The following is a 26,153-nucleotide window of genomic DNA, read 5'->3' as shown; positions in this document are numbered from 1 at the left end:
AATAATTGTACAGTTTGTTGTGAATGATTGTCTTCGCGCCCACACATAAAAAATTTTTTTTTGTAGGTTCGTTAAGGTCTTTGCTTGTCAGAGCTTTGCCCCGAGAGGTGAGTTAACAAACATTAAACATCTTTTATGACTTTATTATTTTTATTTTTAAGTTATTTATTCAGAAATTTGAAACTTTTCACATGTCTTTAATTTTTTTTTTTTACAAATTTAATTTTTTTTTTAATTAATTTCAGATTTTTTTCAATCAGATGGCGAAAAATCGATTGCACAATAACTGCACTAATTAATTATGGAAAAAAAATCTTGTCACTTCCATACATGTCGAGAACAAAATTGTAACTGAAGATTGCATTGACACACACTTCATGCCTTTTGTTTTTGTTTGTACTTCGATTTGGATTCAATTGAGCTGAGTGACTCTTGAGTAACGGAAAATCAGGTGTAGGAGAACGAGTTTTATGAATGAATTGACACTCACATGCATTTTTTGTTCAATTATTCACGATAGATTTAACGGAAGGTAAATTTAAAATTTGAGCTTTTTTAAGCAATATATAATTTTTGACTTTATTTCATGTAGGTAAGAATATATAGAACAATAGATTAAGTAAGTAGATAATTCAACAAGAAAATTTTTTTTAAATAAAACTCAGTTATAGTCGATCACAATAATTCGCATCGAGCGACTTCCATTGTCGGTACGAACGATCAATTTTTCTCAAATGTCTCCGTAAATGTAACCAATTGCTTCGGATGCTTTAATTCTCACTTTGATGTTCGAATCTTTTAACAGGAGACTGATTTTATGCGATAAATTTTCGGCATTTTGATTTTTGTTTGCACTTCCATTCGTGTTGAAATGATGCAAGTTTCCGATGATGATTGCAGCGTTTCCACGAATTTCGGGCCAATAACTTTTTAGGAAAGGTAAACATGCGTCGATGAAATTTGGGATTGATTCGTGAAGTTCTTCTCCCTAAAAATTATAAAAACTTGAAATTTTTTGAGTTTTTAGAAAAAAAGTTTTTTTATCATTACCACAAGTTTGATGAAATCGTGTATGAAGGTATCAAAGTTGAGATTATTGTACTCGTTAACGCATTTTTCTATCATCTCTGTGAGCTTTGGTGCGTTCATTAGTCGAAACATGTGGTTGATAGTAATTTTGCATGCCTAAAAATATAATATTTTTATAAAAAAAATGATTTTTTTTTTGAATTTTTAAGGTTTTGAAGAAAAAAAATGTTCTTTACCCGAACGATAAGTGACTCAGTTTCGCTCAGATGCAATATAAAAGGAAACAAATTAGCCAAAAGTTGTTCCTTTAAGGACTCTGAAATGCTTTGATGATCTGAATAGTAGCTGGTTCGAAGACACAAATCGCCAAATAATAAAATAGCAGCTTCTCGAACGTCATTTGCTTGATTTTCAAAGAACGGTTTGATGCGAATAGCGAGAGAAACCTAAAATTAAAAATTTTTATTAATTTTTTACATGAAAACTTGTCTTTAAAAATTACCTGAAAGTTTTCCAATTTATTCGCAGGTAACGTTTGAAGTATTTTGGACAATCCTCGCATACTTTCCAATGGAATGTTGATCAAACAGTCGCTATTAAAGTCATCAATGCCCTTCAACAGCGCCGTGAGACTCGTTTCCGAGTACTTTTCAACGTCATGTTGTGTTAAACTTCCAACGTGACCTAACCCAAGAATACATAATCCTCGTACAAGTGCATTTGGATCGTTCAACGAGCTGCTTAAATGTAAAATTATCACTGAAGAAATATCGCCGCATGGTTTCAACGACACTAATTGCGAGTACAATCCTACAGCAGCAATTCTTTGACCATCATACGGGCTTGGAACGTATTTACTCAACACAGTAACAAGTTGCTTCATCTCTGCTGAATTGACATCAAGTTGATTCACGAGCCCAACTGCCAACGGAGTCAAAATTTCAATAAACTGTTTGAGATCTTGACTGTTTGCGAGTGTTGTACAAACCATCAAAACATTCGAAACTTGTTCCATTTCCAAATTATCGAGAAGTATTTTGAACGTATCTAAAGCAATTTGACAAGGCACCATCTTGGCAAGATCCCGATTCGGCACGTAACCGTATTTATTTTTGCTTTTAGAGCTCGTTTTGGCATCAGTTTGAGGTTTTGCGATGTTAATTGGCGGATCTAAATTCGTATAGGTTGCGAGAGTCGTTAACATTGCAGCGAACAAGTCAGCAAAACGAACTTTTAGTTCAGTTCGAAGCTGTTCCGCCTTGAAAAGTTCTTGAAAAGCACAAATTATGGCGAAAGGTTGAACAGTAACAGCTTTTCTTTGTTTTTCATCTCTCGAAGCAGCATCATTTGGCTCAAAAAGGCATGTCGAAGTCAAAATAGACACGAAATTATCAATTACTATCCCTGTGAGCTCCGTATCAATCGACAAAACTTTCCAATATTCGATGACATTCTCTTCATACGGCAATGGTTGGGCGAGAATTTCATTACAAACCAATTTTGGATGATGTTTCGTCAGAGCAACCAAAGATTTTATCACGCCGTTTTTCGCACGAGCATTATCGCAATAACGAATCACGAATAATGCCTCTTTAATTAAATCTGGAATCGCATGAAACATCTCTGAACCCTTTAGTTGAATGAAAAATTTGAGAACAATCGATGCTCCAATGCCTGAACTTGCTTCCGGATCTTTTATACAGTACATCAGAGTCTTACTGAATTGAACAAATTGTAAATTTGTGAGTCTTGTACTAATTATTGCTGCCAAATCTCCCGCAATGCGATAAATTTCCTTCGGATCGTCAGTTATGATGTCATCTTTCATTTGATCCAATTCCTGTATCCAAGTGTCTTGTTTATCGGGAATCGTTAAAGTTTCGTACATGCAAGCAATTTCCAAAATTCTCTTTAAAATCTCGACACCAACTTGACGAACAGTTGCATTCGAGTCGATACATCGGGGTACAATTCTTCCCAACATAGCGCCCGTTTGATTGAACTTCGAAGGTGCTTCACAGCCCATTTTTACAGTTTTCATGTAAACATCGAGAACGGCGTTTGTGACGTGACACGCGCAAATTCGTGTTTCACTGTTTTTGTCTCGTACGTAAGGATCGAGAACAGTTTGAATATCATCGAGACGAGCAGGACTCGGATTCAATTCTAACGTTACTCGCAATAAATTATTCAACTCCGGCAGCGATAAATTCAAATATTTCGCAACGAAGCTATTTTGCTCGTCTTCCTCTTGAGAATCGAATTTGCCCTTTAACGTTTGAGCTGCCATGAAAAAGTTGAGACAAACGATTTGCAAGAGATCTCCAACGCGATCGACTCGTTCTTCGTTTTCGTCTTCCGTATCGAGCTGCACTTGAATTAATTCTGTAGCGAGTTTAAGTACCAACGGAAAAAGCGGCAAATAATCGAAATTCGTTTGACTATCAGGAACTTTTAAAATTAAATCCAACAAATCATGTTTGTGTTTGAACTGATGTTCATCTTGCGACGTCAAATGTAACTTAATAATGTTCAGTAGCGTACTCAAAATCATCCGTTTCAAGAAAATGTCTTTACTCGTTGCCAAATGTCGACAGAGATATTCATAAATTTTCGAATCGCTACATTTCAATACAGCAATTTGCGGGGCATTTTCGACAACAAATCCCCATGCTTCAATTACCAAAATCCGTAATTTATAGATTTCAACCTCTTTTGAACTGTCTTTCATGAAATTCAGTCCCGAGAAGATGCTTGAAGATTTTTTCACAATATCACTCGTTATGATTGCCTCAAATTTTCGGAGAACGATGTCGAAATGCGCTTTAGATATTAAGCCAATTGCTTTTGCAGCACTTGTGAAACGAGATTCGTATTCAGCATTTGCTTCAGTTTTATCGAGTTGTTCAATGCGAATTGTACCGATGATCAATTCAAGCTTCGTTTCAACTGTGGGAGCATCTGTGACGTGACACAGACACAAACCAATGATACGAAGCAATAAATCTCGTTCCTTTTTGAGATTTGAAATTTTCACGTCGTAATTCATTTGGTTGATTGGCATGTAAAGAATTAACTGATCCGACATCTTATTCACTAAAAGTTCAGCAAATTTGGGTTCGTCGATGTCTTTTATAGTCAAGATGATGAATTGGAATAAATATCCATAGAAGAGGTTTTCATCCTTTGTTGAAAGTGTTACCTAAAAAAAACATGAAATTATCAAAATTTCCCCTCTGATAAATTTTTATCCATTTGGAGCAAGATTTGACAAAAATTGCTTTGACACAGTTTTTGACATAGTTTTTGACACAGTTTTGCTCTTGATTTAGTTTTCAAATTAAAACTGTGTCAAAGAAAAAAATTTTTTTCAGTTTGAATTTTTCGGCAGTTTTGAGTTATAAAATGATTAAAAATGATAAATTAGAGCCTTCTGACAAATTTTTATCCATTTGGAGCAAGATTTGACAAAAATTGCTTTGACACAGTTTTTGACATAGTTTTTGACACAGTTTTGCTCTTGATTTAGTTTTCAAATTAAAACTGTGTCAAAGAAAAAAATTTTTTTCAGTTTCAATTTTTTGGCAGTTTTGAGTTATAAAATGATTAAAAATAATAAATTAGAGCCCCCTGACAAATTTTTATCCATTTGGAGCAAGATTTGACAAAAATTGCTTTGACACAGTTTTTGACATAGTTTTTGACACAGTTTTGCTCTTGATTTAGTTTTCAAATTAAAACTATGTCAAAGAAAAAAAATTTTTTTCAGTTTCAATTTTTTGGCAGTTTTGAGTTATAAAATGATTAAAAATGATAAATTAGAGCCTTTCTGACAAATTTTTATCCATTTGGAGCAAGATTTGACAAAAATTGCTTTGACACAGTTTTTGACATAGTTTTTGACACAGTTTTGCTCTTGATTTAGTTTTCAAATTAAAACTGTGTCAAAGACAAAAAAAAGTTTTTTTTTTTCAGTTTGAATTTTTAAAACTGTGTCAAAGAAAAAAATTTTTTTCAGTTTCAATTTTTTGGCAGTTTTGAGTTATAAAATGATTAAAAATAATAAATTAGAGCCCCCTGACAAATTTTTATCCATTTGGAGCAAGATTTGACAAAAATTGCTTTGACACAGTTTTTGACATAGTTTTTGACACAGTTTTGCTCTTGATTTAGTTTTCAAATTAAAACTGTGTCAAAGAAAAAAATTTTTTTCAGTTTGAATTTTTCGGCAGTTTTGAGTTATAAAATGATTAAAAATGATAAATTAGAGCCCTCTGACAAATTTTTATCCATTTGGAGCAAGATTTGACAAAAATTGCTTTGACACAGTTTTTGACATAGTTTTTGACACAGTTTTGCTCTTGATTTAGTTTTCAAATTAAAACTGTGTCAAAGAAAAAAATTTTTTTCAGTTTCAATTTTTTGGCAGTTTTGAGTTATAAAATGATTAAAAATGATAAATTAGAGCCCTCTGACAAATTTTTATCCATTTGGAGCAAGATTTGACAAAAATTGCTTTGACACAGTTTTTGACATAGTTTTTGACACAGTTTTGCTCTTGATTTAGTTTTCAAATTAAAACTGTGTCAAAGAAAAAAATTTTTTTCAGTTTCAATTTTTTGGCAGTTTTGAGTTATAAAATGATTAAAAATAATAAATTAGAGCCCCCTGACAAATTTTTATCCATTTGGAGCAAGATTTGACAAAAATTGCTTTGACACAGTTTTTGACATAGTTTTTGACACAGTTTTGCTCTTGATTTAGTTTTCAAATTAAAACTGTGTCAAAGAAAAAAATTTTTTTCAGTTTCAATTTTTTGGCAGTTTTGAGTTATAAAATGATTAAAAATGATAAATTAGAGCCTTCTGACAAATTTTTATCCATTTGGAGCAAGATTTGACAAAAATTGCTTTGACACAGTTTTTGACATAGTTTTTGACACAGTTTTGCTCTTGATTTAGTTTTCAAATTAAAACTGTGTCAAAGAAAAAAATTTTTTTCAGTTTCAATTTTTTGGCAGTTTTGAGTTATAAAATGATTAAAAATAATAAATTAGAGCCCCCTGACAAATTTTTATCCATTTGGAGCAAGATTTGACAAAAATTGCTTTGACACAGTTTTTGAAAGTTTTTGACACAATTTAGTTTTCAATTAAAACTGTGTCAAAGAAAAAAATCAATTTTTTGGCAGTTTTGACATGATTAAAAAATAATAAAAGCCCCCTGACAAATTTTTATCCATTTGGAGCAAGATTTGACAAAAATTGCTTTGACACAGTTTTTGACATAGTTTTTGACACAGTTTTGCTCTTGATTTAGTTTTCAAAACAAAACTATGTCAATTTTCAAAATTTTAAAAAAAATTTTACAATTTCAAAATTGAAAAAAATTTGGAACGGCCTTATTATAAAATAATAAATTACCAAAATTTCGGGTATTTTTTCATTCCACAGAGGCACAAGGCACTTATTCAAGTTGATGCAATAATTTTTCAGGAACGCCAAAATGTTTTGAATTCGTTGTACGTTCGAAAAATCTCCCAACAAAGCCAAACTTCGAACAAAAACCGATTCTGGACTTGGCACAGTTGATACAAAGACAACTTCCTCACTTTCTGTGTCGGAGCTTTCTTCCATTTTGATGTCGGCGCATTTATGGAATAAATTCGTGAGACATTTGGCGATCATCGAACAAACATCTGTGTACTCGATTTGAAGATAAACTTGCAAAAGCTCCTCCTTCAGCATCTGATCGATCGTTCCTATCGTACTGCACAAAATATGAAGCGAATTATTGCATGCCTTGACAAAATCCAAATATTCATCGTGCGAACCATGCTCCAAATTGATCTTCGCTTGAATACAACAATGTTTCAAGATGAAACGAATGAACTCGACATCTTGTATTAAACGTTTCTCCGTAAAGGCAACTATTACTTTCAACAGTACCATTTTCATTTTCAACGATTTTTCAAAAGTTATCATTTGTTTCAGGATTTCCAAGAACTCTCCTGCCTTATTTGTGATGATTTTCTCCGCGGTACGACACAAATGTGTGACGACAAGGACTGATTTGATGCGTTCACTTTCGTTATTGTTCCGTAATTGTATCAGCAGAGTGTTTCCAATGTCTTTGCCATAAACATCTGACAAGAGATCGAAACAACGAAGTACTTCGTAATGTCCTTTCATGATGCTGGGGCGTTCGAAATCGGGTTGAACACACACAAGATCGAATAAACTTGCAATCAAGCTGTTAGAAACGGGTTCTAAAAGTTGACGATCTTGTGTCATGCAAGTTTTGATGACAGATGAGAGAAATTGCGTTATTGAGAGACGATCAATACTTCGGCGATACAAGTTTAAGATGAATCCAATGACTTTGACGGATTGTTCTTGTACACGATCATGTTGAAGAAGAGGAAACATGTTTGCCAGAGCAGTTAAAATATCCGCCGATACTTTTGGATTTCTCGCTGGAAGCCAATTTTGTATGAAAACGTCGTAAACAACGCCAACTTCAGCGGAAATATCGTATTTACTGCTATCCTCACTCTCTTTTTCATCTAAATTCGCTTGATATTCGTCAACTGCTTCGCAAAATTGTCCTACAATATAAGCATGAGCTTGTTTCGCGTGATCCTGTCTCACAGTACTCAACGTTGGAAGCAAAGCATCAATACAGGGTTTCACAAAAAGAATAATTCCTCGAATGTTTTTCGTCGCAAGAGTTCCAATCGTATTCAAAATCATGTAATGCGGCGCCGCATTTGCTGTAAATTGAGCTTGAAGTGCCTTCATGATTTGCTCGCAATGCACTTTTCCGATGCCAACTAAAATATCTTGTGATGTACATTGAATGGCTTCGTTCAGAGTTTCATATTTCGTAAGATCAGCAATTGTGAGAGCAATGCACTGTTCAAGAACACTCAACTCCAAGTCAAAAATATGCGAATCGACGATGAACTGAATTACGCTGAAAATAACAAAATACTCGAAATGAATCATCAAAACAAATAAAATTTGTTAAAAATATCTCACCGTAAAACACATGCGTTGATAGTAACATCTATCTTTGGGCCGTTGTTTGCTTTGAAGTCACACAGAATGGAAAGCAGTTCATTGGGTCTCTTATCTGCTATTCGTATCAATGAACTCTCAACAGTCGATCTGACACCCTCATCTTTGTCGTTTTTGAATGAATCGAGCAGGGATTCGATAATAGCTGAAAAAATAGTAAAAGAACGTCGTTAATTCTTAATGAAGCACTAAAAATGCGAATTTTTAACCGGAATTCAATCTTTGTTTACTCCCATTGCTACGTTCATGAGTCAATAGAAAATTCTTACCTGCCAATTTTCCATCGGTTCGTTTGTTTTTCTCGTTCTTTTCTTGCACGTCAGACATTATTGACCTCACAGAATTATTTGATGTGCAAAAATAGTATTTTCGGGGGTAGATTTGATGAAAAATTGCCTAAAAATATCGGAGCGATTAATTTTTTGCCTTATCACTAAATTCTAAAGAACACTGTATAAAAGGCACAAGTTGTGAAAAATAGCATTGAGATGTGACTTTTATGACGGGAATCGTTGTTTGTTGTTGTTTAATACGAAAAAATATTCGGCAAATGACGTATGATTCGTACTTGCTGTGAGAAATGCTTCAGGTATGGAAATAAAGTGAAAAAATAAAAAATTGAGCCCTTAATTTGAAATCGAAGAAGGCGATGAAATAAAAATTTTTCAAAAATACAATGGATCAAGTGTTGAAAAATATTTTTGATGAAATTTTTAATGAACTTGTGGCAATTAATAAAGAAAAATTGGTTGAAACTTTTTGTGAAAATGGAGAAAATGTCGTTATTTGGCCTGATAACACAAAATATAAAGGTTTGTTTCTCATAAGTTTAATTTTTATGAAAAATTAATTTTTTTGGAAAATTTTAATTTTTATGAAAATTTTAATTTTTATGAAAAATTTATTTTTTTTTTTGAAAATTTTTTATAATTAATTTTAATTTTTCGAAGGTTCATTGATCAGAAATCAACTTGAAGGTTTTGGAATTTTACAATTTCCGAATAAAACAACTTTTTATGAAGGCGAATTTGATCTCGGAGTGTACAACGGAAATGGAACATTCAAAGATTCAACTTTGAAGTTCAACGGAAAGTTCTTTGACGGTCTTCCTCATGGCAATGGAACACTCGAATCAAATTTTTCTGTCTTCAAAGGCAAATTTTCTCATGGAAAACGTGTTTCAGGAATCTCAACTTACGATAATAATGAAATTTTTGTCGGAGACTTTGACGAAAATCAATTTCGGAAAAAAGGAATTTATTATTTTGCATCAGGAGCTGTTTATCGAGGCACTTTTTTGAATGGCATTCCTCATGGTTTGGGAAAAATTGAATGGAAATCCGAAAAATCTTTAATAACAACCAATTTGGATGAATATGAAGGTCAATGGAGTGAAGGAAAGAAACATGGTCTTGGAATTTTACGATGGAATCAAATGTCGTTGATGACAATTTGGAATGAAAATCGTAAAAATGGACCTGGATTGTTCATTGCTTTGAATGGAGATGTCTTTGTGAGTGATAAAATGTTCGAAAATGATCAAATCCTGAACGTGAAAAAGATATTTTTGACAAACGATCAAAAAATTGATCTCATACGGAAAATTTTCAATACAAAAATCTTCGATATTCGTCAATTTCATTACACAATTTCTCAATTGTTGCCTGAAGCGAGAGATATTCCTCAAAATATTTCAATTTTTCATCTTCCAGAATACCAAATTGAACTTTATACGACTCCAATTTGTCAATTTATCTCAAAAATTGTTGAAAATGCATCCCTTGAGCTTGAAATCAAATCCGTAAACCAAGTTATTATCGATCAATATTTCAAATTACATGAAATTTACGACATTTATGCGTCTTTTAACGAAATTCCGAGGAAAGATGTTGTCATGAATCGATTAGGCTTATGGCAAATGTTTCGAGATTTAGGATTTGACGATGCTTCGAGACTTATCTCATCTGCTGAAAAGGAATTCAAAATAATTTGCTTTAATGAAAACGATTTTCATGAACCTGTGAACTTTTGTAACTTCTTGAAATACTTGCTGTATCTCACAATGATCGTTAATGAAGTCAAAAAGAATCAACAAACAGCTGTAAAAACGAAACCAGAACATTTTGGATACTTTGCTACTATGTTTACGATCTTTTTGAAGGAAGTTCTTTATCGTACAAGACCATTTTCGTGTCAAAAATCAACTTTTGATGAAAAAATGATTCAAAGCAATTCAAATTTGACACGATTTTTGACGATTTGTGCTCAATTTACTGAAAAATTGAACATTCGCAATGCTTTTCAATGGATTTTTCACAAATCAAAGGAATGTAAACTTTTGAAATCACTCGAAATTGAAGATTTCTTCGAATGTACCGTCAAAACTTTTCCAAAACTGATGAAAACCCAAAGTTCAGACATCACAAATTCAGATTTTCTCATCACTCCTCTCGACTTTTATGAATTATTTGAAGCCGTTGTCGCTCTTGCCTTGCAGAAACAACGTGAAACATCAAATTTCTTATAAATTTATTTAATGAGCGATTAAAATGACTCCATCGCCACGCACAAACAACATTGGTAGTGTTCGTTTTGTTGTTTTATACACTTCTTCGTACGTTTCTTCGTCAATTTCGACTGTCGTAACAGTTTCTTCAACATCTCCGAGTACCATATTCAAATGTTGATCGAAGGCATGCAGTCTTCCACGGAGTTCTCGCTCATTTCGCATCTTTACGTAGATTTTTTCATCCAAACTGAGACGAATGAGATCCAAAGGCTCTTTAACAACGATTGGAGTCTATGAAAAAAAGAGTTTTTAAACAAAAATAAATGATTTGAACGAAAGTTACTTACATGTTCTTCATCTGCCATTGTTGAAATTTATCTTTGGAAGTTTAAAACTTCTGAAATTCTTGAAAATTAAGGAGGAAAAAGGTTTTACGCGGCGTTGCAAAGACGTTTACTTGACGTTTGATTTGTTTTTGTTTATTAAACTCGTGCATTGTCTATTGGGAAAGTGAGAAACAACGCGATTGGTTGAAAAATCGTCAAATATCCAATAGAAATTCATTAAGAATATAAAAACCAATCACGTGAGTCTTTACATAATGTATGGGACAGGACAGGGATGTTGCTGAAATTAAATTTTTAATTCATAAAAAGGTAAAAAAAACATTTTTTAATCAATTTTTCATCAAAAATCTTTAAAATTTTGTATCTCAACAGGTTTTTTGTACAAGAGACATTGCCCTCATTTGAAATTCTTCAACAACGGACCTGAAACTGAGCGCCGTACACAGAGACAAAATTCAAATTGAATCAGTTCTCTTTCAGCAGTCGTGGGAAAACAGTGCGAAAAAGCGAGGAAAATCGGGAAAAAAAATGACGAACGTTGTCGCACGCTCGAGAGTGCTTTTTCGAATTGATTTAACGCGATTTGGATTACCAACATTAGCAAATTCGCATCAAAGGAACAAGGTAAAGTTTTGCCACGGCGAATTTCGAGTCCAAAGGTGCTCACGCACAGAACAAATACGAGCAGCTGAACGAAAAAAAGTATATTTGGGCAGGTCTTCGATGGAGAATAACACACATATGTGAGAGAAAAAAGAAAATTCTGTGAAAAATTTTCACACGAAAAGTCATCGGGCGTTACGTGTGTCTCGGTTATGCGAAATGTTTATTGATATTTTCGTTACTTTTGTTCAAACACACAAAAAAATCTAAAAGTCTCGCACAAAAATACAAAAATATTCGCCCGGTTGTCGTTGTTCGCGAGTGCTGTCAATACACGATATACCGTACACAATTTTATCTGCAATATGTTAAAGTGTCAGATTCGGTGCGTAATAGTAAATTTTCATATATAAATAAAGAAGACTCTGTGTTCTTCCGGAAAAAAAAGTCCTTCGATCGCGTGTGAAACTCACTTGCCTCTTATCAATCCGAACATTAAAAGCTCTCGCAAAAACATCATAAAATATAAATCTCAGTGGCTTATCAAATTATTTATTATTATTATTGACTACAACGACATCGATGATGATGATGAACAACAGCACAAACACAAATAACAATTTCAAAAAAAGTTCGCATCACGAGAGAGATATTCACATAAACCATAAATTTATGTATGATTCTCATAACACCTGTTTTTGTTTCAACTTACGTCTTTTTTTTAATGGGCTCTCTTGTTTCTTTGACCTTCCCATGAAATGACGTAATAAAATAAAATACTAACGATGACTGTTCAATATTCATGCTGTTGGGAGATGATCAACTGCGAGATTAATTGAAACAAATTCAAGTAAATAATTTCACTTTCCATTTACAAATCGCAAGTTGCATTTTTTAACGTCTACAACGTATAAATACTATTGATGACATCACTTGACTTGTTAATTAAAAAAACAAAAAGTGCATGTGATAAGCGTAAAACCGTGGGTTTCTCATCGTATCAAGTGAATAATAAATAAATAAACATTCGTCATTGAAGAGTTCTTCGTCATTATTCACGATTTCAAGCACAGTGATGAATTTCCTTTTTTATGAAATTTTTTTAATATAAGAAATTTCAATTAAAAGTCTTTTTTATATGCTTTTTTATTGAAATTCCAAAGTTGTCTGTCATCGTATCTAAAATAAAATAAAAAAAAAATTTAAAAATAAAAAATTATAAAAAAAAAAATTTTAAAGATGCTTTTTTAATTAACAAAGTTTTTTATTAAGGGCCCTTGATGTTGAAAATAAACGAAAATTTTTAAAAAACTTAAGTAAGAGAAAATTTTTTTATAAAAGTGAATGGTAATAAAACTTTTAAACTCGAATGTTTTTTTCTTTTACTTAATTAATTTTTTTAAATTTTCGTTTATTTCCAACTTTTTAGGACCTTTTATAAAAAAGCATCTTTTTAAAATATTTTTTTTATTTTTTTTTTATACAAGATTTGCTTGACCTATTAAATTCGCCGTTAATAGTGAGTCACTAAATATAACGCGAACATATGTTCAACTTACCTTCACACTTATTGTTGTTGAAGTTAATTCTTGTTTATTTTTATACAAATAAACATTCGATCGAAGTGTTTTGACTGACATTCGATTTTACGTGAAATTGCAACGATTGTAAATATTTCGTTTCGATATTTTTAGTTCTAAAAAGTGATTATTTGACAATAAAACTTGTAAAAATTGAAAAATTTTGTCATTGTCGTAACAAAAAACCTCAAACACCTTTTATGACGTTGTTTGCTTTAGACAAATATTGAATAAATAGTTCCCTTATCTTATCGGAGCATCAAAAAAAAAATCGACAAACATATTGATTAAAATTTCTCCAACGAGTCCGTGTCACACCTCTGCGCCAAATAAAAACGTGACACAATACGAGTTGTCATAACAAAGGGGATATAATTAATAAATATCGATTGATGTGAGTAATTTCGTGTTCATTAGAGACGTTATCTTCCCCAATTAGCCGATTGTGAATTGATTGCCAGCGATAAATATTTTACTATCACACTAAAATCTGCCATAAAAGCCTCAGACAAATGAATTTTCCTGAAAAATACATCGAGGGATGACACTGTGGCAATAATAATAATAGTGAATTAATTTTAATGATCATGTACTTGCCATCAAGAGACCTTTTTTATTATGCAAAGTTGAAAAGTTTTCATCAATTATATCCACTCCATTAATTAAATAATATTTTTGTTGGAGATTTTGCACAAAAAGTTCCTGAATTGTATAAAAATAATGATTTTTAGACAATTTAACAGAAGGAAAGTCGTTAGATTTGATCTATGGAAATGTCGTTATGACTTTTAATCCTGCATCTAACCTACTTTTGAATGAATTCGACGCAACTGGTAAACAATTTCAAGACAAACACTCCATAAATGAGTGATAAATACCCCCAAAGGCGTTCATTCTGTTATGTCAACGTCATTTGCCACAATTTCTCCTGCTGCGAATCTCGCTATGAATGATTAATTATCATTTTTTGAAGTATTTTCATATTTTCCGGGATTATATTTTGCTCTGCTCGCATATCTATTGCGCGCGAAAAATTGTGTCACTGTGAAAATAGGTAATATTCAATAGAGAACCATTAGAAACTATTATCAGGAAATATCTTGCCAAGTTTGAAACAAAAGTTTGTGCACGACAATTAATTTTATCGAACAATTTCTGACAATTAAGGCTTACTCTATATAATTATAATTCGTTTATCGCTGCCAGACTCTCCGAGGAATGTATTTTCGGTTGTAGCAAGGAAAACGCCTGTTCATGAAATATTCATATGTCCTGATTTCCGTATTTTTTTTTTCTTGCTGAAAGTGTTTCAAAGATGAGTCACTCTCGAAATAATCGAATTTCCATATATCCAGCTGTGAATTCCTGAAAGTGAATAGAGAAAAGTGTCATTCTTACTTAAATTCGCCTTAAAATAGAATAAAGTTGAATTCCCATGTTGAGATGAATTCAAAGTTCGTCTTCGTTTCAAAGACTTTTGAAGATAAAATACACAAAGTGCATATTGATAAATCTTCGTAGAGCCTCCGAAAAAACATAAACATGTACGAAGTGCTTTATCGTCAGTGAAAATGCTTATTTAAATTGTGTACATGGAATAAAATTTGCATCTTCTCATGAATGAATGATATATCTCCGAGACATATTTTATTACAGAGCAAACGTAGAAGAAGAAATGAAGACCAATGGGACAAGAAAACTCAAGATGAATTTATAAGGATGAATAAACAAACTTTTCTTACGACGATACACGACGAATACAATGCAAAAGACCATCAGCGTCATGGAATATTGATATTACCTCATTCAATGAATATTTAAAAGTGCCTGAATTTCCATTTTTATAAATGTTTCTTATGATGGAAAAGTCTCTTAACTCTATGAGGAAGAAAAAACTTGGCAATCAGACTCAATAAGACGCATTCAAGCAACTACAACTCGCAAACAGATGTTTCCAGGTGAAATATTTCTTTATTTTGCAGTAAACTACAACACAAAATTTCCTCAAAAATGTTCACAGGAAGGAAAATTAGTGAAATTGGAATGTAAATTATTTGTTTTCCATCGCAAAAGCGTCTCGTAGCAACAAATTAAGTGCAAATTTTCGAGTGCAGCAATGTTACAGGAGCAAAATCTGTATTGAAACACGAGTTTACATGAATTTCAAGGAACATAAGGCGAAAACACGTGCCTCAAAACACCGAAACGAAAATCTTGAATACCAATATATACAAAAAATTTCTCCTTACGTTGAAAAAAAAAGCAAACATTTACGTAAACTCATCTCTCGAGTGCGATAATCATATTGTCATCCCGACACGCGAACGAAACGAAGAACAAGAGAAACGTCGACATAATTAAGAAAAATAATAATAAGACCGACGTTATAACAACAACAATTATTTTCATCTAATTGAATTAATGAACTTTTTAGAAAATTCTTTGAACAGTGAAAAGTGATACGTTTCAAACGACGACGACGAGAAGTACACTCAACTTTGATTCCATTACATGACTGAACTCCGGTAGAAGAGAAAAAAAGTAAGGGAAATGAGGAAGGATATCCCAAGTGGTTTACTCTCACTTTATATTCGTTACTTTAGTACTTTAATGGATTGGAGTATCATTTTACTACTTATCGACTTTGGATACATTTCGCTTGCTGTTTGAGTATTTGACTCATCGATCTAGTTTTGTGACACAAAAAAAAAGTTTTTTTCCCGAATTTATCCTTGAACTTGTCGATTTTGTTCGAATGACAAAAAAAAAGTTTGTTGTCTGAAAAACTTTTTTTTTCTTCCTCTATTATGAAAAAGCATTCGAAAAGAAAAGAAAGGAGTGCTTTGTCATCATTCTTTTCAATTCAACATCACATTCAGTTGGTGTCAATGCTGATTGATAGACAAACATTCTTTTGATCATTGAAAAAAATAAAAAAAAATATTTAAAAAAAATATAAAAAAAAAATATTTAAAAAAAGATATTAAAAAAATATTTAAAAAATATTTTAAAAAAATGAAAAATTTAAAAAAAATTAAAAAATAGAGGAAAAATAAAACATTTAAAAAACGAACTAAAAAGGATAAAATATGGGTTTATATGGGATGTCCCAAAAAGAGAACTCCATTTGCAAATCTGATCATCAGGGGACCATGGGCGAAATATATCATCAAGTTTTGACCCGAACTTGAGCTCTCTAACCTTGAAAATAACGATGATGATAAGTACAGAAAAAAATTACGGTAGGGAGTTTCAGAAAAATGTAAAAAAACACAAATGCACATTGAGAAAAATTAAGTTTTCAGCAGTCCTGTCACGCGTGAGTTTTTTTCTCACTTTTTTAACGTTATTATTTATTTAAGAACAACAACCATCAATTATTCCGACGAAAAGAAGAGAAATACGATAAACAAGACACATCCTTGTTATATTAACAAACTGACCAAGAATTAAATTATAGTCACGTCACGAAAAAAAACTTTGTGAACTTGGAAAGTTTATTTCTCGTTGAACTTTTGTCATAAACTTATGAAAGCACGAAAATCAATCAATATGTTTAAGAGAATTAATGAAATGCCGTAAATCCGATTAACTATTCATTCATGTTGCAAACTTTTATGAGGTAAAGTCCTTTGAGAGAAACTCCTTTTGAATGGGAAAATTTATGGGAAACACTTGCGCGTCACTAATGTGCGTGTAAAAGGCGATATTAATGGAAAAAATAACCAAAACTGTGTAACAACAATTAATTTTCTGCCCATAAAATTTATTCATGCACGCGTTTTAATGAAAAAAACACAAGATTTACATTTGCCACGAAATTGTTGATGAATAAAATTTATCGTTTTCTTGTTCCAAAATTCTTGTTCAACTATTGTTTGCCATCCGTCAAAACCTTTTAGTTTCCTTTCGTCAAAGATTGTTATCAAAAACTAAAGAAATTGTTATTTTTTCGTCACTTTCGATCAATTTTCATATTCTCACTCTCTCCATTTTAGCGAAAAAAGCAAAAGTTTCCTTATGAAGTGTTACTAAATGGAAATAATTCTAACGTTAAATAATCAGCAATCGGCAATTTGGACTTCCGTTGTAGTAATTGTCATGCCGCACATCCATCAACGAACATTTTAATCAAAAGGAAAGGAGCGTGCCAGCGATTAGCAATCCTGTTTTGGGCAACATGCCAATGCGAAAGCTCTTTAATGTGGTCGACATTCACCTCTCGAACGACCGATTATTTATTTAAACGCATCTGCTTTTTTCACATCAACGTCATTTTTTCAGGTTTTATATCCCACGCGCAAAAAAAAACGAAAACGAAATGAACGTGATGTACCTACTTGCGTTACAAGATGTTTCCTCGTTTTTTTTTCGTTCAATATTTGCGCGACGAAAAACTTTTCTTTTACAAATTCCAAGATTTTTGTCAAACAAAACAAATATTTATTCAAGCGGAATCAAAAGTACATGAAAAAAGTATTTTCCGCAGCGATTGATGGTTGTGTTTGTTTCGAGACGAAATTGAGAAGAAAAGGAATTTCTTATTTATGGCAGTTACACACAGACGTCAAGTAAAGTAGAAATTAATTTCCATGGTTGTCAAGGATAATCTCGTGATCATTTCTCTTACACGTATGTGTCTTTATGTCGGAGATGGAAAAAAAAATTTTTTCAAAGGATCCAACTTTTTTTTTTTTGAAAATTAGGCTTTCAATTAAAAGTTTTTTTTTCAAGAATTATTAAATTTCTTTGAAAATTTAAAGAAAAATATTTAATTTTTTTTTATTTTTAATTTTTAAAAATTAAAAAATTTTCAAATTTATGAATTTTACAAAAAAAATATAGTTTAAATTTGATCGATTTTCTAAACAAGAGAAAAAAATAAATAATTTTATGAAAAAAAAAAATTTTTTTTTTTTTAAATTTTGAAAAAAAAAAAATAAAATTTTTTTTTTTTTTTTTGAAAATAAATTTTTTTTTTTTTAATTTTAAAAAAAAAATTTATTTATAATTATTTTTTAAATTAAAAAAAAAAAATTAATTTAAATTTTTTTTAATTTTGAAAAAAAAAAAAAATAATTTAATTTTTTTTTAATTTTTTTAATAAAAAAAAGTTTCAAATAATTTCATACCTTTAAATGATAGAAAATTGTATTTACAAATTTTTTTTTCGCCAAAGAGGATCCAATTTTTTTCACGCACCGCCTTTAACGTAATAAACTCTTTCTTTATTTATTTCTCTGCAATCGAGTGCCATAAGCCCGCTTTTTATCTCTCTAATAAACTTTGGTCAATTTGGTCATTTTTTCTATACAAAGAAAGGGATATAAAAAAATTAGGAGATTTTTTATCTGAATCTCAAATGCCGACATACGGTGTCCTTCTAATGTTATGATCTACTTGCATTTATCTTGCGAACGGGTGAAAAAAGCATTAAAAGCACGTAGTTTGGACATATGCGCCCAACAGTCTACGAGATAAAATCGATTTTCCTTCTGTTCTGTGTTCGCCTCACACTTTTTCTCATCATGTCGCGGCGTGTGATATTGAGATGTCGAGAGAGAAAAAACGCCGGGAAAGAGTTAGTAACCGAAAATACTGTGCAAATACGGTTGTTTGGTGATTAAAGTTAATATGTAATGTCATGTCGTTCGTTGTGTTTTCCCTTTTTTGATGTTTTTTTTTTGTGTTTCTTTTGTCTTACCGCACGAAGAAGACACTACAAGGCAATTTCTCGGGCAATAAAATAATAATTTTTCGACAATGTCATGATGTTGTTCTTGATGTCGAGCGGATGGTGATTATGACACTAACACGGATATCCTTCAACGTTGAAGTAGGAGAGAGAGTGTTTTCCTTTAATGCGTGTCTAATCATGAAATGTGTATTTAACTCGCTTTTTTGTATCATCAAAGCAAACTTTTGATTGGATCGTCAATTAATTTAAAAGCTTCTAATGAAAAACACACTTCGTTTGATGGAAATTTTTCGCAAACTTGGCATAAAATAACTTTTGTACAAGAAAAATGTTCCTTTAATCTTCTTTTGAGAAAAAAAAAATCGAAACTGCTAAAAAATGAAAATTTTTTTGATCAAAATTGCTGATTTGAAGACATTTCCCATTAAAAAAAATAAAAATCATGCTTCGAAAAGTCAATGAACGACAAATTCTTCCAAATTTAGTACTAAATCGTGTCTCTGAAGCGTTATTTCTCTTCGCACAGACAAAAGAACGAGACAAGACATAATCGCTCGTCTGAAAATCACGACCATCGAGGGATTTCGCTACAAAAAAAAAAGTTCAATACCCAAAACTCCATTGAGATTAACGAAGAATAGAACAAAGATCGTACAATTTATCACCTCATAAATGAAATGAACCAAAATTGAGTCAAAAACAGACAAGCTTCGTTTATGTCATCAACAAAACAGGACAAAAAAGCTGCATTTGTGGGAAATTTTTTGTGCGCCTCACTTTTGCGGCATCATATTTATTTATGATCATCATCAGATAATTATTTTTTGGTCTGAAAGAAGAAAAAAAGAACCTTGAACGAACGCATGAATGTGCAATAAAATAATAATTTGTATCTGAACTTTATATTTTTTGGCCTTGTTCCAAAAAAATTCAAAAAAACGTTAAATAGCTCTCGTTCGGTTTAAGTTCTTTTGAAATTCGATCCGAATCGCATTAAAGGATTTTTTGTTTTTTTCTTTTTTAGACGTCTTGGCATCATCGGAAAATCAGATGTTACTGCACAGACACAACAAAAGCACAGGAAAAGTCTCCCAACGTCGTAAAAGTAGCTGGACAACCAACGAACACTTTAAATAATAATAAATTAGAAGAAGGTAAGTTATTTTTTATTGAAATTTTTATTATTCATTGGAAAAATTTACATAATATAATACTATCTCGTGATATAATTTTTATTATTTTTAAGTATAATTAAGTTTTGGAATCGGAGCTTCGTTTTAATTTATTTAATTACGATGATGATAATAATTATAGTAGCAATAATGGTGTCTTGAAGTAAATATATAGTATCTCTATATCTAATATAATTATTTTTTGGATAATATTTAATTATAAATGAAGTTTTGATCCAAGTCAAATATCATATTTAATAGCAGAGTGAAAATTTCGCCTAATTAATACTTAAAATTAATATTAATAATTAAAGGATTCACGTCTCAAAGTGCGCAAATCTCAAGAAAATGTGAAAATTGAATCTTTTCTTATGAATAATTAGCGAAGAAAAGCACTTTCGCATAGTATTTGGCTTTAGCGTGTGTGTAGGATTGATTTTAGGCAATTTTTCATGCGTTTGTTTGTTTTTGACTTCGACAAATGACATTCATATATTTTGGCTAAATAATAAATTATTTTTCATTAATTTTCCATGTTTAATTTTTCGCATGTAAAGTTGATTGCCTACATTGCCTACATTTCAGGGCTCACTTTCTCGCTTTCCTCCTCTTTTGCATGGAGAGCCGGATCAAAAACCTCAAATTCCTCGAATTCCATTTCGTCGTAGCGTTTCTTCTCGATGAGCGCTTTGTCATTCACGCAGTACAATTTCTCATCGAATTTCCCAATTGTCGTCCAACTTACCACTTTTGGTGATTTATTTTCATTCACAGATGATTTCGTGCTTGATGAATGTTGTGATTTGTCACTGTTGTCGGAAATTTTGTACACAAGAGTGTCGCTATCTTCGTCTTCGTCGGTGCTGTTGTTCTCATTGTCGTCATCCAATGAATCGTATTCCTTTTCGTTGTTGCCATTGTTTTTCGTCGACGACAACGTGTGATGATAGTTTTTCATTAGTTGCGTTGGCGTCGTATCGAGTTCATCGGGGATTTGTTGGCGTTGTTTGAAATCGACGGAAAATGTTTTTTCCAAAGGTTTCTTTTCGCACGTTACGAGACTTGATGTCGTTTTGAGCGGAGCATGGCTCGAAAATGCCAAATCTACGTCTTTGTTGCGACAAATTTTGCTCGCACGTGCTGATGCTTCGTCGATACGTTGTTGGAGACGTTGCGAAGGTTCGCTTGTGATGTGATTGTTTACCGTGATGACGTCGGTTTTATCGATTTTTGGCTGTTCAACAGGTTCCTTTGTTGTCGTTTGTGTGTTGTTTGATTGATTGCTGCGTTGTTTTATGGCGGTATGATGTTCTATTGGCTGATTGTTGATTGTGACAGACGAGGTGCTGTTGTTGCTATTTACTACTTTTACTTTGGGATGGAATTCGACGATGCGTGGTCGATTTACGTGACTATTGATGCTCGACTTGTGTTCTAATTTTGACACGATATCGCGAACTGTTTCTTCAACCTCCTCTTCTGGCGTTAATTGACGTTCGACTTTAGGCTCTTCTTGTTCTTCTTGCTCCAAATCTTCTTCATTTTCTTCGGCAACAGCTTCCGGCGACGGAGACATCCAACGATTTTGATGTTCCAAATCGGGAGGCAACTTTCCTGTACCTGCAAGCTCCAATCTACTACTACAACTATTCGATTTGATCAGTTTGAACTTCATCCCCAAATATTCTTGATCTTTTGGATGCTTCTTAAATACCGAGTTTTGATGATTGTTAATCTCGTTCATGATCGCTTTCGTCATTGCACTCACTTTTCCATTCTTTTTGTTCATCACGCGACCTCCGTAATACGTTATTGTCTCTCCGCGCTCTCGAATTTTCTCTAAAATATCTTGACTAACGTAATGCGACTCGAATTCATCGCCATCTTCGTCTCCATTTGCGTTCGAATGACACAAATTCTCCGCACTTGCATACATTTGATGCCCATCGTCGCGCGGATTTTCATTACATTCGCATGGCGAACTCAAATCTCCGCTACTTACGCCGCTGCTTAAACTTGCGGAATCCCATTTTCGCGCGTCATTATTATTATTGAACGTATTTTGATCAATTGACAGATATCGAAGTGCCTTTTTCCGCAACGTATCTGTATTTCTTGTGTTAATTTTCGAGTCATCTACAGTTGAAGAATTACGTTTTGTCGCTCCAAGTCCGAAATCGATGCTCAAACATGCTTCGAACATTTCTCACGGTATCAGGACTCGGCAGCTCTTCATCCAAAAGTTCTTTGTTCACGCGAATTGGATGGTAGAAGAAATTTTGTTTTAATGCATTTTTCTTGTGTCCGCCGGCGCCTCCTGTAATTTTGCAATGAATTGAATGTTCAAGAGGCTTCTTTTCCGAAGGTTTTTCGATTTTTGTGCGAACAGGTTCAATTATGACAACATTGTTGTTCGCCAATAACTCTTGGAAACTGTAATCTTGCAAATATTGCAAAAGCCCGTCAAATTGTGCTTCTTTGCGATTATTGATGATCATACGTTTTTGGAAGACATCGGATTTAATGACACGATAACGTACATGATCAAAATCTACTTCGTCGAAATTTTTTGCTTTGACAATTGCAGCTTTTTTCTGTCCATCGAGCTCGACAATTTCAACTGAAGGACAAAAACTTTGAAATTCATTCCCCGAATCCGTGTGAGAAAGATGAGTTTTTGCCGTAAAATAACTCGACGAGTTTTGCGAACTTTCGATGCTCGTACGACGACTTGAATCGTCACGAACTGAACTGGTTTCTTCTGACACGGATTTCAAATCGTCTGAATTTTGAACTTCCTCTAAAATTTTTGACCAATATGTGTGAACGGAATTGACACGATGCAAAAATTCAGCTTTCGATTCTGATGAATTTGGTTGATTTGCGATATTTTGTGCGACTTTTGATGATTTTGAGTCGACAATTTGCAGTAATTGCGGACGAGGCATTTTTTCGGCAGCGTCTTTGATGAGAGATGAAAACGTTGCTAACTTGATAACATTTGCCTTTTGCGCGTCACGAGCTATTACGGGATCACGACGATCAAAAGTTGTAACTTTTATAACGGTTATCGGTTTGTCGTCGAGATTTTCTTCTTTTTCAGGTGTTTTGTCACTATTTGAATTTGAATATGTCGATTTGAAAACCTCAATGGGACGAAAAGTGTGTTTTGAGTCTTCTTGAACGTTGATTACTTCGTCGTAAATGTTCTCTGCTGATACTTCTTTTGACTTTAATTGCTTTGTGACGTCACTTTCGCTGCGTTTTATAGCTTTTGCTGCAACTTCGTCGACAATTACTTTCTTTCCGCCTAAAGTTACAGATGGCGGAGGGTCTATTGAAGCAATATCCGAGTCAGGATCACTTAAACCAACAATAGAATTCTCGTAATCGCATTCAAGCCCGAGTTCTTTGATGAAAACTTTCGTAGATTCCTTTTGTTCTGCCTCGAAATCTTTCGTTGAGCACTTTATAAGCTCAATGGAAGGAGCTCCCTTGTCACTTTCTTCAATGGATGACGGCCCTGAGCCCGGAATTGTCGGCAAAGCTTGTTGAGGACGTTGAACTGTGTCGTAATCGGGTAAAGGTTCTTCCAAAAACGGATTATTATTGTGTTCTTGATACGAAAATCTTAATTTTGCATCGATACGTTCAGATTTGCGAAGGATATTATCGATTTCTGCACTCGGTAATGAACTATATTGCGTTTCAGAGTTTTCTCGAATAGCTAAAGAACGTACAAATGATGGAATTTGCTGCTGTTTCTTTGGTATTGTCTCGATAATCTTTGGTTTTGTTACTTGGCTGTAAAGTGTGTCGATTGTCGTTTCATCGGCTTGTTCAAACTTCGAAGGAGCTTGTCCCAAATCGTCGTAAACTTCAATGCTAATTGCAATTAAATCAGATTCCGTAGAACGATGCGCCGCACAATTCGGATCTTCGAATACCGTTTGTTTGCCTTCACTGCTCTCGCTTGAGAGGTAAATCGAGTCGTATGATATTACACTGGGTTCTTTTGCGTTACAATCAGCTGCTAAACTGACATTCGATCCTTTTATCTCGATTACAGTTATTCCGCTTCCGCCTTCTTCTTTGATGAAATAATCGCTGGCGTCGGAAAATCTCTTTGAATGTTGCAAATCGTCGGATGGAAGAGAAATTTGCTCCAAAAGTTTGATATGAGCGTCGAGATTTGTTCGTGACTTTGACAAATCCTTCGAAACGCCCAAAGTATCTGTACTATGAATGTCGACACGAACACTGTTGGATCTCTCGATACCGTTTTGATGCTGCGAGTTCTTGAAAATACTCGAATCGATACTTTCCAAGTCGCTCCGATCTTGTTGCCAAGGATATTGGGGCTGAATGCGATTCTTTTGTCGTTTTGTTGTTGAATACTGACTTTCGGTATCTTGATTTTCCGATGTTAATGTATCAAGTCCGCTGATACTTCCGTCGTAAATGAAGTTAAATCTAAAATTTATTAAAAAAATTAATATTTTCTTTAAAAAAAAATTAAAATTTGCACTCACCTATCTTTGAAAAAATTTCTATCAACCAATCTCGCTCTCGGAATTAACTGCGATCTGCGTGTTCTTGCGCCTTTAATTCGCAAATCATTAAAAGTTTCTTCTCTAATAATCGCTAAACTTCTACTTCGGCGTAAACTGCAAGCTTCTGTTTCATGCGCATATAATTCTGGTTCGTCACGATGATCGTACAAGACGCTACTATTGTTATGATGATGAAATGATCCTGCTACAAAGAAAATTTTCAATAAAAATTTCTAAAATTTTGAATTTTTTTACCTTTTGGATTGACTCCGTACAAATCGTCGTATTCAGCACACCCGCTATTTTTCGAATACAAATCACAAATGCCAATTCCCTCAAAATCTCGATATCGAAAGACGCCGTTTGTCTTGTGACTTGCTGTTAAGTCGATATTTGAGAGTGACTTTTGACGCCAACCGCTTCCTCGACAAGGATTTGCTCCGAGTGATAATTTGCTTGGGTCTCGTAAACGAACTCGATCCACGTAGTTTGATGCGGAATCAGAATTTCTGAAAAAAAAAAAAAATAAAAAAAATGTTAATTTTTGTTCTGAAAAATTTTGATTTTTGGAAAATTGGAGGGAAAATCCTTACACGAGACAACTTTTAACACTGTGAATGAATGGAAAACACAAACTTTGATGCAAAAAATGGATAATGAAAGACATTACTTTGATTCGGAGAGAGAGAAGACCAAATACTCGACTGCCGCATGGAAGAAAATGAAAAAAGTAACGAAACTTTCGTGTGTCTTTCTCCGAGAGTTTTGCATTCAATGCATTGCGATGCATGTATTACCCTTCCTTTTCTCCGTTTCGCGTACACACACACGTGCCTTGCATCATTGAACAATGCAATTACCTCTCGTTCGTTGTTCACGTTTGAACACTCGCGAAAATTAACAATTAAAGAATGCAACAAATCATTATTAAAACATTTTTTCTTTTTTTTTTCTTCAGCCAACAATGGGCAAGTAGGCGCACGTCGACATCAAGAAGCGACTTTCTCGTGCACGCAATAAATAAAGAAATCATAAAAATATTTTGTACATGCATTTGTTGGAAATGCTCTGGAAATTTTTTCGACATACAAACATCTAATGCACACACCTGCGATGCATTTTCATTCATATTTGATCATTCAAATGGAAATTTCTACTATTATTTTTACACTTTCAGTAGTTTTCAGTGTTGGGCAGCGCGCACAAACAATTTGCGAAACGAAACGATACATTTAATATTTCTGCATATTCTATCGCAATACATCCATTTTGGAGATTTTATGTGGATTTTCTGTGATACGTGGTCGAATGCTTCACTAAATAAATATTAGCTCATGTGTTTTTACAAAATTTATTTTGTTTTTGCCCAACAAAATTTGTTCCTGAGAGGTAATCTCGAAAACTATACGTCTCCGAGCATATGTTTCATGGAGAAAAATTATCTACTCGAGTCAGCGTACAATGCTAAAATTAAAAAAAAAATATAAAAAATATTTTAAAAAAAATTAAAAAAAAAAATTAAAAAAGTTAAAAGTTAATATTTTTTTAATTTTATTTTTTTTATATTTTTTTTTTTTTTTTTTT

At 33.0% G+C, this 26,153-nt stretch overlaps 3 protein-coding genes across 3 annotated transcripts in view; all 3 read right to left on the bottom strand.

Annotated features, from left to right (window-relative positions):
* Nucleotides 1-538: 538 nt before the first annotated feature.
* Nucleotides 539-8,537, bottom strand: LOC134829151 (maestro heat-like repeat-containing protein family member 1). Its single transcript, XM_063842146.1, has 7 exons — nucleotides 8,377-8,537; nucleotides 8,069-8,252; nucleotides 6,452-8,003; nucleotides 1,532-4,231; nucleotides 1,266-1,475; nucleotides 1,051-1,185; nucleotides 539-988 (listed from the first exon to the last, which is right to left on the bottom strand). The coding sequence occupies exons 1-7, from the start codon at nucleotides 8,432-8,434 to the stop codon at nucleotides 731-733; spliced, it is 5,097 nt and encodes a 1,698-aa protein (XP_063698216.1). The 5' UTR covers nucleotides 8,435-8,537; the 3' UTR covers nucleotides 539-730.
* A 2,082-nt stretch (nucleotides 8,538-10,619) lies between these two features.
* LOC134831362 (U6 snRNA-associated Sm-like protein LSm3) lies at nucleotides 10,620-11,087 on the bottom strand. Its single transcript, XM_063845081.1, has 2 exons — nucleotides 10,964-11,087; nucleotides 10,620-10,907 (listed from the first exon to the last, which is right to left on the bottom strand). Exons 1-2 carry the CDS (start codon nucleotides 10,979-10,981, stop codon nucleotides 10,641-10,643), a joined length of 285 nt encoding a protein of 94 aa, XP_063701151.1. The 5' UTR covers nucleotides 10,982-11,087; the 3' UTR covers nucleotides 10,620-10,640.
* Nucleotides 11,088-14,394: 3,307 nt separating this feature from the next.
* LOC134829193 (protein javelin) overlaps nucleotides 14,395-26,153 on the bottom strand; it is a 30,796-nt gene continuing 19,037 nt past the window's right edge. The window contains 5 exon segments of the mRNA XM_063842191.1: nucleotides 14,395-14,511; nucleotides 20,762-22,190; nucleotides 22,192-24,489; nucleotides 24,549-24,774; nucleotides 24,825-25,078. Of these exon segments, the coding sequence (XP_063698261.1) occupies nucleotides 14,467-14,511; nucleotides 20,762-22,190; nucleotides 22,192-24,489; nucleotides 24,549-24,774; nucleotides 24,825-25,078 (4,252 nt within the window). The 3' untranslated portion in view covers nucleotides 14,395-14,466.

Source organism: Culicoides brevitarsis, chromosome 2, assembly GCF_036172545.1.
Source record: "Culicoides brevitarsis isolate CSIRO-B50_1 chromosome 2, AGI_CSIRO_Cbre_v1, whole genome shotgun sequence".
Taxonomy (NCBI): Eukaryota; Metazoa; Arthropoda; class Insecta; order Diptera; family Ceratopogonidae; genus Culicoides; species Culicoides brevitarsis.
Note: the sequence above shows the minus strand (reverse complement) of the source record. Positions and strands in the feature narration are given on the sequence as shown.

Excerpts from the sequence above, each read along its gene's own strand:
- LOC134829151 (XM_063842146.1), bottom strand. The coding sequence starts at position 8,434 with ATGTCTGACGTGCAAGAAAAGAACGAGAAAAACAAACGAACCGATGGA. Across the intron at positions 8,004-8,068 it reads ATCAACGCATGTGTTTTACG|CGTAATTCAGTTCATCGTCG; the intron begins GTGAGATATTTT and ends TGTTATTTTCAG. Across the intron at positions 989-1,050 it reads ACGATTTCATCAAACTTGTG|GGAGAAGAACTTCACGAATC; the intron begins GTAATGATAAAA and ends TATAATTTTTAG.